Source organism: Polyodon spathula, chromosome 3 (assembly GCF_017654505.1).
Source record: "Polyodon spathula isolate WHYD16114869_AA chromosome 3, ASM1765450v1, whole genome shotgun sequence".
In the NCBI taxonomy this organism is placed as follows: Eukaryota; Metazoa; Chordata; class Actinopteri; order Acipenseriformes; family Polyodontidae; genus Polyodon; species Polyodon spathula.
In genome coordinates, this window is record NC_054536.1 from 9,429,601 (window position 1) to 9,442,786 (window position 13,186).

The 13,186-nt window shown below is 35.8% G+C and overlaps 1 protein-coding gene across 2 annotated transcripts; it reads right to left on the reverse strand.

Annotated features, from left to right (window-relative positions):
- Positions 1-224: 224 nt before the first annotated feature.
- Positions 225-12,892, reverse strand: LOC121312667 (ADP-ribosylation factor-like protein 5B). Of its 2 annotated transcripts, XM_041244357.1 has the most exons (6): positions 12,401-12,890; positions 7,984-8,044; positions 7,247-7,394; positions 5,391-5,474; positions 4,755-4,906; positions 225-4,133 (listed from the first exon to the last, which is right to left on the reverse strand). In XM_041244357.1, exons 1-6 carry the CDS (start codon positions 12,444-12,446, stop codon positions 4,085-4,087), a joined length of 540 nt encoding a protein of 179 aa, XP_041100291.1. In that variant the 5' UTR covers positions 12,447-12,890; the 3' UTR covers positions 225-4,084. The 2 variants fall into 2 exon arrangements, with proteins under 2 accessions (XP_041100291.1, XP_041100287.1); XM_041244353.1 differs by lacking the exon at positions 225-4,133 and having other exon boundaries at positions 4,140-4,906; positions 12,401-12,892.
- Positions 12,893-13,186: the final 294 nt, after the last annotated feature.

A 13,186-nucleotide genomic window follows, 5' to 3' on the forward strand; every position in this document is an offset into this window, starting at 1 on the left:
GTGGTACTGTACCTTTAATTAGAAGACTGACGTGCATGAAAAGATTTTGGGGTTCTAAATAATTTCTTTAATCCCAACCTGATGGGGGCATATTTCGGGTTGGGGTCCTAGTATAATTAAAAAAAAAAAAAAAAAAAAAGTGTGTAAACAGACCATAGCAATTGCAGGTACAATTAATTAGAAACATTTTGCAAGAGCAAACACTGAAATGCACAACAACAACAAAAAATGATACTCATTTTATTATAAAATAAATAATCATATCATAAAAAGCCACACATGAGCTTTTGGGAATGCACAATGGTTAAACTGAAAACAGCAATGTAAAAACAGAAGCTGCACCAAATGGAACATTTCTAGTACAAAAGTACTTTACATGTTATGTGCCTTTTTGATTCCTTGTCAACCTGCACGTATCTTTGTTTACATACTGCAAATGAATGCAATACTTAACCTTTCTTTTTACTTTAGAACAGGGAGGTATACATGCTACTGTTCTTGTCTTTGATTTATAAATATTTCTGAAAACAAGCTTTATTGCTGCTTCTGATACAACTGACAGGTCCTGACAGTTTAGTAACATACACTGCATGTATTCATCCTCTATGCAAGTTAATGCTTGTACTTTATAAATCATACCTGGCAATGTATCCATTTGGTTTGTCTTATTTCTAGCTGGTCACCAGTTTAGATGGAAAGTGGGAGACTAGGGTGTTTGAAGAATATGAGAGAGAAATACTGCATGCTTGACACTCATTATGCCAAACAGCAGAGGTTACCTTTGTGCATATAGTGTAGCCTCGCCATTGAATGCTCAGGTTGGGAACTTCCCAGGCATGGTTAGAAATACTGTAGAGAAGAACTGGAATAGCCTTCATAAAACAATAATAATAACAATAATAATATTAAAATCAAGCAAACCGCTTTTAAGAATCTGAAGCCGTTTCAAAAACATTTCCCTCGAAAAAGTAAAACACAGACTTGAAATTTGCCAACTAATCCTTTTAAGACAACTGCAGTTTCACATCTTTTCTGAAATAGTATTTTTTTAACAAATTGTTATGTAGTTAATGGTATGATCTTGACACTAATGCAAGATGGTGAATGTATTTAATTCAGAATTTCTTGTTTTGAGAGCTAACATTGCTTTCAAAATTGGATAAATAACTATGTAAAGTTATTGTCCGATATGGTAATGTTAGGTCTATCTAAAGCGTTACACAATATAATAGCAATGCTGAACTATATTCCATAATCATTTAAAAGCTATACACAATGATTCTGGAATGCACTGAAACATTTTTCCAAGTTTCTGTTTATCTGATTATTTTCCTTATAGGAGATATATTCTCAATTTCAAATAAACAACAGAACAGTTAATTGTATATAATAAACTCATTACCTACTGTTTTCATGTTTGGTTTATTTGACCTTATAAAAAACATTGGTGAATATATAGCACATTACTCTAGCAATACCTTACCATAGATGCTGAGTTTGCTGATGGTTAAGAGATTAGCCAGAGTAAACCCTCTACACATCAGCCTGTTCACTTTTTAGGGTGCATTTATATCAGAAGAGGTTCTTTTAAACTTATCTAATGAGTTTAATTAACTACCTACAGTATCAGAAAATTCAGCACCTGTCAAGGTTATTACCAGAGGACTATAAAACAGAAATTAAAAATGAGAAATTATCAATAAATCCACACGGTCATCAGTAATGCATTTATTGTAAATAATACTCAGTATTGCGTTACTATTTAAACCGTGCTGGGTGCCGTTGCGCAACCCGATTCAGAAGCACACATGAAATGGTTAGGTAATGGCTATACCATATACATTAGGTAATGTCAGTGGTAACAGGGGGCACAGTGTTGACTCAGCACATCTCATAGTATCCAAATGCTGACTGGTCAGTAAAGCCACCAAATTGTGTGTTCTGGCCAACGCTGCACAGTGATTGGCTAAACATGTTTTAATCCAAGACAAACCGCAATATGCACTATTCCAATCCCCATAACATCACTGGATAAATTATAATAATAAATAAATACACTGGAACTAAAACAGACTCTTGGTGTTCCTCAGTGTGTTGGAAAATTCTACCTGGAAATATTTGTAATATAAACCACGATTACATTTTAAAAACATATCTAAAAAATAACTGATTTTCAACCTTAAATTCACCAAGTTCCACACTTTCTGAATAACAAACCAGAACTCAACACGTTTTAATTCTACAATGTATTTCACGCAATAACACTTAAATCAGGAGGTTGTGTTCTTAGGACACAGGTATTAATACAATTCAGAATGTACAAAAAGCATAAAATCATTGGTATAATCTGCTGAAGGCGGCAAATCACTACAAAAAGCTTGTCTTTTTTACTTTGTTTCTTAAAAGTTTTATCCCGTACAATTAAAGAGCTGAAAGAGAGTAAGCAATGAAGCAGGTTGATAAGGCTATTTAGAAGATTTTATGGTTTGGTTGTTATTAAACGGTAAAGAACACAATATTTCACAAATAGCTGACAGTAAGAGTTCTGCCAGAGATTTGAAATGGTAGCATAAGAAAAATCCTGCTACTTCCAACCAATTATAAACAGAAATGTGTTTATTCTGTAGAGAACTATTTATTTTAACTAAATATCTTTGTTTTTGGAATTTAAGAGATTAAAAAAAAAAAAAAAAAAAAAACATTGAACAGAACAAAATTTGATTTCACAAAACACCACTATAAAATATCTGAAAATCATATATTTTTTGTTTTTAGAATTTTAAAACACTAGGACCCCACATCACTTATTACCTTCCAGTTTGTTGCATGTAAAAAGGGAAGTAATTAATCTTTCATAACACACTGTCCTTGATAAACAGATAGTAGTTGTTGGTTTGAAGTTAAAATTAATAAGCTTATTTGTGTAGTAACATCCACATACAGCAATAATTCATGCATTAGAACCCCCCCCCCAAAAAAAAAAAAAAAATAATAATAATAATATCACAATATTTGCATAAATGAAAAATACCATAATGCTATTTGACCTAAAAGTACCAGCGTCAGTCGTTCATTCAGCTGTTGTGAAAAGAAAGACTTGGCATATATGGGCACAAAAGTGCCATGTAGCCAAATGTAATAACTGGTGAAGGGGAAGAGTAATCCTCTTCACAATAATGATGTCCTCCCATGTAGTCTAGTCATTTAATTTATGTCCTCTATTATTCCACCTTGCCAGTACCAATGAATGAACTGTGTGCAACAAGCTCCGTAGCATTTATAGCTAGGAATATTCCTTCTGATATCCTGGTTAAAACAAATATGGAGAAATTATCCCAGTAACCAAAACCACCCCCACTAGAAATGTAACGTGCCTGGGTTAACTAGCGATAGACCAGTGCCTTTCAGGCAGTGCTGTATGGAAATGCAGCTTTCACTAACTGTCCAATAGGCATCACCCGTGAAATTATAACAACACTATTGTAACAGTCAGGTGACAGTTTGTGAAGCTCAAAGCGTGTCACCTAAGGTAGAGGCATGCTTACAATACACCAGGGGGCACTGCGTTTCTGCCAGAGAAAAACACCAAGTGTCACTGCAAGTGGTCTTTAATGCTAGAGTTATAAAGCACTAACCTTTAACATAGGCAGCATTTCTCTCATCAGTCAATTGAACTGTTTATATACAAATAAAAAAGCACCTCACTGACAGTTCTGAATGCAACCCCCAGTACTGCAATGTGGCCAGCTGACTTGAGAATGAAACTGTCCACCTAATGCATGTTGCATAACTAAAATAGTAAAGAAATGTATAACAATAATAATAAAATCTTACATGTATTAAGCCTTGTGTGAAAAACAGACGCGCTACAATGTGCATCCAGCACAGCAAAGGTAGTTTGTAAACGTAGCTTGTGAAGGTCTACAGAGCTTCCAAAGTCGACATCACTTGATTCAAGTGTTGTATGGAGAGGTTTGTGTTGTGATAAATTAAAAGCAGCCAATCCTTCAGCCACAGGTAACAGAAAACAATGTTCATATACTGTATGAAGAATAAATAGGAAGAGTCTTTGTTGTTCAAGCAGTTATCTCACACCAACTCTGCAGGTCATCCACTCCAGGCCTTGGCATAAACTGCAACAAAAGAATAAAACAAAAAACATTTTACAAAGGAAAAAGGAAACAAAACAGAATAGAAATATGTGCCTTTTTATCAAATCAACTCTTATTGTTTGACTAAACAGGCACTGATACAATTGCACTGAAAGTACATACACATTCACTTAAGGCTTGAAAAGCTTGGTTTGTTTTGACCAACACAAACATTGTGATCTGCTGAATGTTTCAAGGTCACAAACACTTTAGTCTCCTGTTGTTGGGGGTAGAAATCTGTCCTACAGTCAACATTATTTTAAAGTTACTTCTTATCCTACTATTTCATTTTTCTTTGTGCCCGACAACATTTAACATAAATAAACCAAACGACCTCTGGAAAGGCTTGTCTTGCACATGCTGATCCTGATGAGCACCAATCTTGGATTACCTTACCTATGGTACCATTAGTAAGTCCAACATTAATGTAAATTAGGTTTGGCAAAACCAGATAAAACAACATTACTTATGCGCACAACTTTGACTTATGTTTCCTCAACTGACAATAGTGACCAGCAAGGAAGGTCACACAAGACAGAACTTTGACATTAGCTAATTTCAATGCTGCTGAGAGAGCCTAATACGATAGTTGAGAACACATACCCTTCTCCTGTAAGTGCACAGCATGACTGAATGTGCCATGGATGATCCTTGATAGAGCTAAGGGTGAGGTAATTTGAAATCTCAGCAGCCGATATGCACCCCTTCATATCCTGTTTATTTGCAAAAATTAAAACTGCTGCCTTCCGCAAGTCCTGCAATATACAAAATTTTTTTCTTTTTTTTTTTTTTTTTTAAAAAAAAAGACACAGTCCACAACCATGCCAACAGTCATATAGCACTTTCAACTGCCCAGACAGAAACTTCCCAAGTTTATATTCTTGATAAAAACAGTAAATTTTTTCTGAAAGAAATGCAATGCGATTTCTGTTTGTATGTAAATTATCCTTTTAAATGTTAAGTGAAACGATTAGCCAATGTATCTTTTTGGGTGTTAAGTGATTGTAAGTAGATTATCATTAAGTTCAGAATCAATGTGAAGCGATCCAATACTGTATACATACTGTAATGTATTTTAGAAAACAGTATGCTTATTAATTACCAGCACTTTTGTTTATTGTTCTTTTTAAAATGTTTACTTTCTACAGTACATCTATTCCATTTTAAATAACTGACACAATTCTTATAAAATAAATAAAAAAAAATACATTTGTTAAAAACAATCTGCACAAAACACACCTCGTGAGCCAGCATTCTGTACAGTTCTTCCTTTGTGATCGATAGCCTCTCTCTGTCTGTGCTGTCCACAACTAAAATGATAAACTGAAACACAGAGATATATATTAGGCTGGTTTATTCCTTTATTTTTTACACAAAGATTTATTTATTTTTTATGAAACTGTAACCCTTTATTAAGACTTAAAATCTAACCATGCCCATGTTACATGTAACAAGTTTGACAGATACACATTGTACAACACGTGAAATATCAAAATATAAAAATCCCTTCTGTACATTAAGTTACCTCCATTGTTTTGGAGCCATCATTAAATCATTGAATAGTTTTCAGAAAATGTAAATCTAGGCTGTTTCAACTTTAACTACCAGAATACATATTTAAAGGACTGTAAGTACCCATCTAATACAAGACACACCTGTTATTCATGGCGATACAGGCATCGAAATATTAGAACTGCACTAAAATGACATACAAATTCACTTAAGGCTTGCAAAGCTTGGTTTGTTTTGACCAACACAAATATTGTGATCTGCTGAATGTTTCAAGGTCACAAACACTTTAGTCTCCTGTTGTTGGGGGTAGAAATCCATCCTATAGTCAACATTATTTTAAAGTTACTTCTTATCCTACTGTTTCATTTTTCTTTGTGCCCGACAACATTTAACAGAAAACAACCATCAAGCTCTGGAAAGGCTTGTTTTACACGTCCTGACCCTGATTAGCACCAGTCTCGGACTACCTTACCTACAGTAACATTAGCTAGTTAGTCCACGATTAGCACTAATTCAGTTCTGAGAAAACAGTTAAAACAACATCACTTATGCCACCAACTTTGACTTTTATTTTTACAATAGTGACCAGCGAGGAGGGTCATACAAGATATACCTTTGACATGAGCAATTTCCAGATATACCTTTGACATTAGCTAATTTAAAGATATACCGTTGACATTAGCTAATTTCAAGGCTGGTGAGAGCACCCAATACTAGCTTGTTTCTAAAAGAACAGGATAGTTTCCAATAGTTCTAAACAAAGTAAGCTTTAACATTTACAACCATTTTTATTGTCCTGCCACAGTAATGGCTTCTTCGGCAAGCTGCCTTCTTTAACTCAACTCTCTCCAGTGCAAAGATCCCTGTTCCTCCAACGCCTTGACCTCGCCAGCTGCAATACCATTTGTCCTCTGAATAAAAACCACCAGCTGCTCCATTCTGCTCAAAACGCTGTTTAGCAAAACTTTTGTTCTGCCTTTTGACATCTGTTCAAGCTTATACATTCTATAGTGTTACAACACACTCTACCACCTACATTAGCCATTGTCTGTTTGTGTGCACAACCACAGACATGCTAAGTATGCAATGCATACCACTGCTTATTTAAAACAGACAGCTTGCTTCTGCTCATTTCGCTACAATAAGCACATTTTTGTGAAAACAAGCAAATCCATGGTATTGCTGGTATAGTTTGCCCCCTCCCAGAAAACCCATCCATAGAAAACTTTTTACCACAACATACTGACCAAACATCTAAAAGGTACAGTACTATGGATATGACATACTAAATGTGATTTTATGCGTCTTCCTGTTGCTTATTTCCACAAATTGTACTTCTTGTATTCTACTGTTGGCAGACACTGCCTAACAGCCTTCCTGCAAACAATGAAGGTCCTTCCCCTTTATTATTTTTCCTTTCAACAAACATAAACAATATGCTTTAGATCTCTAATTAGACCATAATCTTAACTATGCATTGTGTTAGAACAAGGTGCTGTAGCATTCACTTTGTAAACCTTACACTGAGATGTATTTTGCTTAAACTTTGGAAAACGCTACATGGATCAGATGCTTTGCCATACCTCTGTGTTGGAGTAATAGGTATTCCATGAAGATCGGAGCGACTCCTGTCCACCAATATCCCACATAAGGAAATGGGTATTTTTTACCACTATTTCTTCTACATTGCTCCCTATAGTAGGCGATGTGTGAACAACTTCATTCATCAAACTAGAGACAAAACATAGGATTTGTCAGTGAATCTTTTTGTTTTAACAAAAAAAGTTAACCCAAAGCTAAGCTACTGTACCATATACATATTTGTTTTTAATTTCCATTAAAGTCAAAGTTTAATATTCAGCATGTAATACTGTATTTTTAGAACAAATAATTTTACATTATATTTTCTACCACAAACTATAAGTTACAGTGATTTACCTATTTCTGAACTTACAACCAAAAGACAGCTTATTCCATTTATCAGGCCACTTCATTTAAAAACAGTACAATGGAATTAACCTGAAATTGGTAGAAACAAATAGTACAACACAGGAAGATTTAAGAACGGAAACATCACAAACATGAAAAATTATCACTGTAGATCATCTATTTTGTTATGTCCATACCATATATAGTAAAGTTACACTTGCAATAGGATTACAATGTGAAAATACTGCACTCCTTGGGAGCTCGAGTGGTCCAACATATATAAAAACTACAGGCCTTCTTAAACTGAACAACTTTTAAAAACTTTTCAATTGGAAGTCCCATCACATTCAGTGGGTCCTGTATAAAAATGCATTCAAAAGTATGTACTCACAACTGATAAAGGATTGTTGTCTTCCCGGCATTATCCAGTCCAACGATGATCACTTTATGTTCTGTTTCAAAACAGGAATAAAACAGTTAGTATATCTGCTGCTGCTAGGACAGAGCTGAAATCTGGCAATATCCATGAAATCTGAACTAGGACTCAGAGAATGGCTTCTGTTATTTATTTTTCTTATCACAAAACAGGACAGAGCAGCACAAGCAGCAGCTCAGTGTTTTCCACAAGCATGCCTCCTACCTGAACCGTATCGACCACTCTCTTAGGGGGTGAGGGAATAGCACTGCTTTTAGAACATAAGAACATAAGAAAGTTTACAAATGAGAGGATGCCATTCGGCCCATCTTGCTCGTTTGATTGTTAGTAGATTATTGATCCCAAAATCTTATCAAGCAGCTTCTTGAAGGATCCCAGGGTGGCAGCTTCAACAACATTACTGGGGAGTTGATTCCAGACCCTCACAATTCTCTGTGTAAAAAAGTGCCTCCTATTTTCTGTTCTGAATGCCCCTTTGTCTAATGACACTTGTGACACCTGGTCCTTGTTTCTTTTTTCAGGCTGAAAAAGTCCCTTGGGTCGACACTGTCAATACCTTTTAGAATTTTGAATGCTTGAATTAGGTCGCCACATAGTCTTCTTTGTTCAAGACTGAACAGATTCAATTCTTTTAGCCTGTCTGCATATGACATGCCTTTTAAGCCCGGAATAATTCTGGTCGCTCTTCTTTGCACTCTTTCTAGAGCAGCAATATCTTTTTCATAGCGAGGTGACCAGAACTGCACACAATATTCAAGATGAGGTCTTACTAGTGCATTGTACAGTTTTAACATTACTTCCCTTGATTTAAATTCAACACTTTTCACAATGTATCCGAGCATCTTGTTAGCCTTTTTTATAGCTTCCCCACATTGTCTAGATGAAGACATTTCTGAGTCAACAAAAACTCCTAGGTCTTTTTCATAGATTCCTTCTCCAATTTCAGTATCTCCCATATGATATTTATAATGTACATTTTTATTTCCTGCGTGCAGTACCTTACACTTTTCTCTGCCCAGTTCTGAATCTTGTCTAGATCATTTTGAATGACCTTTGCTGCTGCAACAGTGTTTGCCACTCCTCCTACTTTTGTGTCGTCTGCAAATTTAACAAGTTTGCTTACTATACCAGAATCTAAATCATTAATGTAGATTAGGAATAGCAGAGGACCTAATAATGATCCCTGTGGTACACCACTGGTTACCACACTCCATTCTGAGGTTTTTCCTCTAATAAGTACTTTCTGTTTTCTACATGTTAACCACTCCCTAATCCATGTACACGTGTTTCCTTGAATCCCAACTGCGTTCAGTTTGAGAACTAATCTTTTGTGCGGGACTTTGTCAAAAGCTTTCTGGAAATCTAAATAAACCATGTCATATGCTTTGCAATTATCCATTATCGATGTTGCATCCTCAAAAAAATCAAGCAAGTTAGTTAGACACGATCTCCCTTTCCTAAAACCATGTTGACTGTCTCCCAGGACCCTGTTACCATATAGTGTAACCCTGCCGCACTTAATCCGAAGCAAGCCCCTTTGTTGTATAACTTTGTTCTTATCAACATGATCATCAAATGAAACTAAATACTTTTTTTAATCTTTTCTCTGAGATCTTTGGTATGCCTGCATTGTTTAAATTATGGCGTAAAGCCAGAAAGCAGAGATGATATCATTTCTTGAATGAAAATATAAAATGCCACTATGGATGAAAAAAGAAAGAAAATATATTACTTACACCGACTAGATACTCATGTCTAATAAAATTTCCACCATCTGGAGTTAAGATCTTTTTTCAAACACACGACATTGCTTTAGTTCAAATGTCTGACATTCAAACACACTCTGATAGTGTAGCCAGGAACCTATGGCAGTTTTCATCTCTTAGGCACACAACCATCAGTTAGAGAATTCTGATTTCAATTAGAGCACGGAAGAACATTCCATTTCACTGTTCTGCTATAAAATGTTTTTGGAACAATAGCACACCAGCCAAAAATGTCACCCACTGTACTTTATGGATTGTACACAAACTGCTGCTGCAGCTGCACTAGCAAATTTCAAAGCACATAGTAAATTCTTTCTCTAAACATGACTTGGAAAACTAACCTTTACAAAACAACTGTGCTTTACATAGATTGAAATCTCTTCAATTTACACAAAATGGGAGTGTAAGCATTGACTGTATTCCAACTTAAACCATCCATCAGATCAGCAGTTTATTGATGAAACACTGTGTTAGATTAGAATATAAAATTTGTGGTGCTAGATATCTGACTCAAAACGAGATGGTACTTTAAGTTCACTGTCATTTCTTGAGAATCAGAAAGAAAAACCAAAATCTCTACAAAAACATTTCACATACAAAAAGTTACCTAAAAAGGGTCCAGCCATATAAATATGCCCCACCTACAAAAGGGGCCAAGTTATACACACAAATATATCAGCCCTGTAAAGATTAAATATAAAAATGGTTTATTGCAGTAGGAACTTGCAGCAACATGAATTATTAAAAACAATTGTCAAAACACTTGAATGACACTGCAATAACTGGCAATAACCTACACTTCGCACAAAGTGCAGTCCTGTATAGGTAGTCGTTTTCCTCCATCCTTTATTCTAACCTGGCTGCAGTAATTGTGCATTCTCCCTACTAAGCTTTGAAAGCAACTTACACACAATATCAATTAACATAGCCTGTGTATAATGTGAAAACACATTACAGCAATGCTGTTTCAGTCAAGCTACAGGAACCTGGAAGCACTAAACAAACAAAATAAAAGAAGTTCTAGCTATAAGAGTCAGTTCACTCAGTGTGCAATTTTTTGTTATGAAATGTTTGAAAGTCTATTGGCCCAAGCACACTTTTTTTCACAGAATCTTGAAAACAACTGCACCAACAGTATTCAAAGACAGTTTTCTGTGTAAATGTACACACTTACAATAAGGGTATTTGCATAATTTCCAGCACTCCCATAATTATGTCAGACACATAATATTTATGGCTGATGACACAGGAGACCAGCATGCTTGTGTCTGTGTGTGCATGACCTGACTTGTGCAGTTTCTGGTGTTTTTGGTGAAAGCTATTACTCTTATTTTCTATTCTGCATATTCCCTATGCACAAAGATGATTTAGAAAGCTACAGACAATCTTAATACTTTATCATGGCTGTATTGGCCATGTGTCTTAAGTTTTCATTTCTTTGTGCGTGTTGAGGCCCCGGGTTTACTAAAGCATTTTGAAAGAGGAAGTTACCAGGAACTAAAGCTTCTTGAATTATTTTTTTACTTATTTTTAACATTGGGTTTGGCATTCACATCCTGTCAGCTGGAGTAGAACATAATTAAACTGAGAGTCACAGAGAGATACTCTGTCCTGGCTGGGGGACAGAACGGGATGGGAAGGGACTCTGGACCCCTTCCTAAATTGTGTGCTACCCCTCACTTTTTTAAAAAGCACATTTGAAGTCAACCAACCAACCCACCCAACCTCTTCGCCTGATACTGTTATCTGGTGCCAACAAACACCTGCAGGATTAATAGAACGTGAAAGGCTGCAAGGGTACAACAGTCACCTTTTATATAATTTAAAATAAAATGTGTATTTTCCTTAACTTTTCAAACTGTATTTTGAGGTGCACCAGCAATTTGTATTAACATGCGACAAAGAACACCGTAGGCTACTGTACCGCTGCCAAGTTCTGCTAACTTGACTGTAGTAAACCGAATACTCTATGTTGAATATTATTGTCAATAGGACGGCAAAATCAATTTTGAATTTTTAAACCAATTCCATCCCCATGTTTACAGACAGAATATGACTACAAACATTACTACGTGCTTAACATGAATACAAACAAACTATATTTGTTGTGTCTAGTTTACATGAACAAGTGTGACACGCTACTTGAGCAAAACAGTTTCAGTTAAAGTGAGTTTGCAAACATATAAACGCATCTTATATGTACTACAAATCCCATCCATTTCTTCCTCGATACAGCAGATTTTTAAATTTGTTTTTATTGTAGACAGTTTATTTCACAATACACGGAGTACTTTGGTGAAACTCAAAAGACTGGTTTACCTGACTGTATGTTTCTTACACATACTAAAAACGTTAACTAGTAGAATTTAAAATAACTTAAAATATAATACATCTATTAAAGCGGGTTGAAAACCCTAAACACCTGGAAGGGAATAAACAATAACAAGCATGCCGTTATTCAACATTTAGGTAGACATATTAAATGTTAAAAAAGACAGTAAAATGTTACATTTGTGCAGAGTAGTCTAGTAAACTGCTACTTTGTACACAAACAGTACACAGCATCAACATTTTGATGTAGTCGAAAATCCTTCCAAGTAACTCACCTTGATTACAAAAGAAACTCCAGAGTTTTGCAAATAACAACCCCATAACTGTACTGTAAACAAAATGCCTGACACGTTTGTCTTCTTAAATCTCTCAGTTTTTGGCTGTCTGTGCATATACCGCCTGTACTCTCTCTTTCACAGTAAGTGCTACAGCGGCTTGAAAGCGTTTTCCAAATCAGGCCTTTATATCTAGGCCAGCGGTTTTCCCTAAACTTCGAAAGTCAGTTCTTTGTCTCCGGGTTGTTGGCTCTCAACATCTCCCAGAAATCCTGCTCTTTATCCAGTCTTCACGTCCCCAGTAAAGATTCCGCTACACTGCGCAGTCCGTACACACAGATAAATGAGCATGTATCAATCCAGCGATTGTAGTTCTAACGAGTATTTTAGATATAACATTTAAACACCAAAACAACCTACTTAAAGAATAACCAAGTGACACCAAGCAACAGTATTATTCTCTGCCTATGAAGCCACCATCTCTGGCTACACTATTGCTCGCCTCGCTACCCTCCCCTCCAGTTTCGGGTTTCAAGCTAGTGACGTCCGCTCGGTTCGCTTAGTGACGTCAGGAATTCTGTTTTTTCAATTCTCGGGGAACCCGTGGCGTCAGAATTGTGACGGGCTGCATATCCTGTGGTTGTTTTTTGGAATATGACCTTTTCTGCTCAGTCCTGCATTTTGGATTCCTAGTCAGTCTGTCATAATGGGTAGCGACATGTTAGATCTTGCTGCAAAAAAAAAAAAAAAGGTTTAAAAAGAGAGGAGATTGATGTGGTGATACCA

Coding starts and splice junctions, on each gene's coding strand:
- LOC121312667 (XM_041244353.1), bottom strand. CDS start 12,446: ATGGGGTTGTTATTTGCAAAACTCTGGAGTTTCTTTTGTAATCAAG. Junction 5,475..7,246: donor CCTATTACTCCAACACAGAG/GTATGGCAAAGC, acceptor TCTGTGTTTCAG/TTTATCATTTTAGTTGTGGA. Junction 4,907..5,390: donor ACAGAATGCTGGCTCACGAG/GTGTGTTTTGTG, acceptor TGTATATTGCAG/GACTTGCGGAAGGCAGCAGT.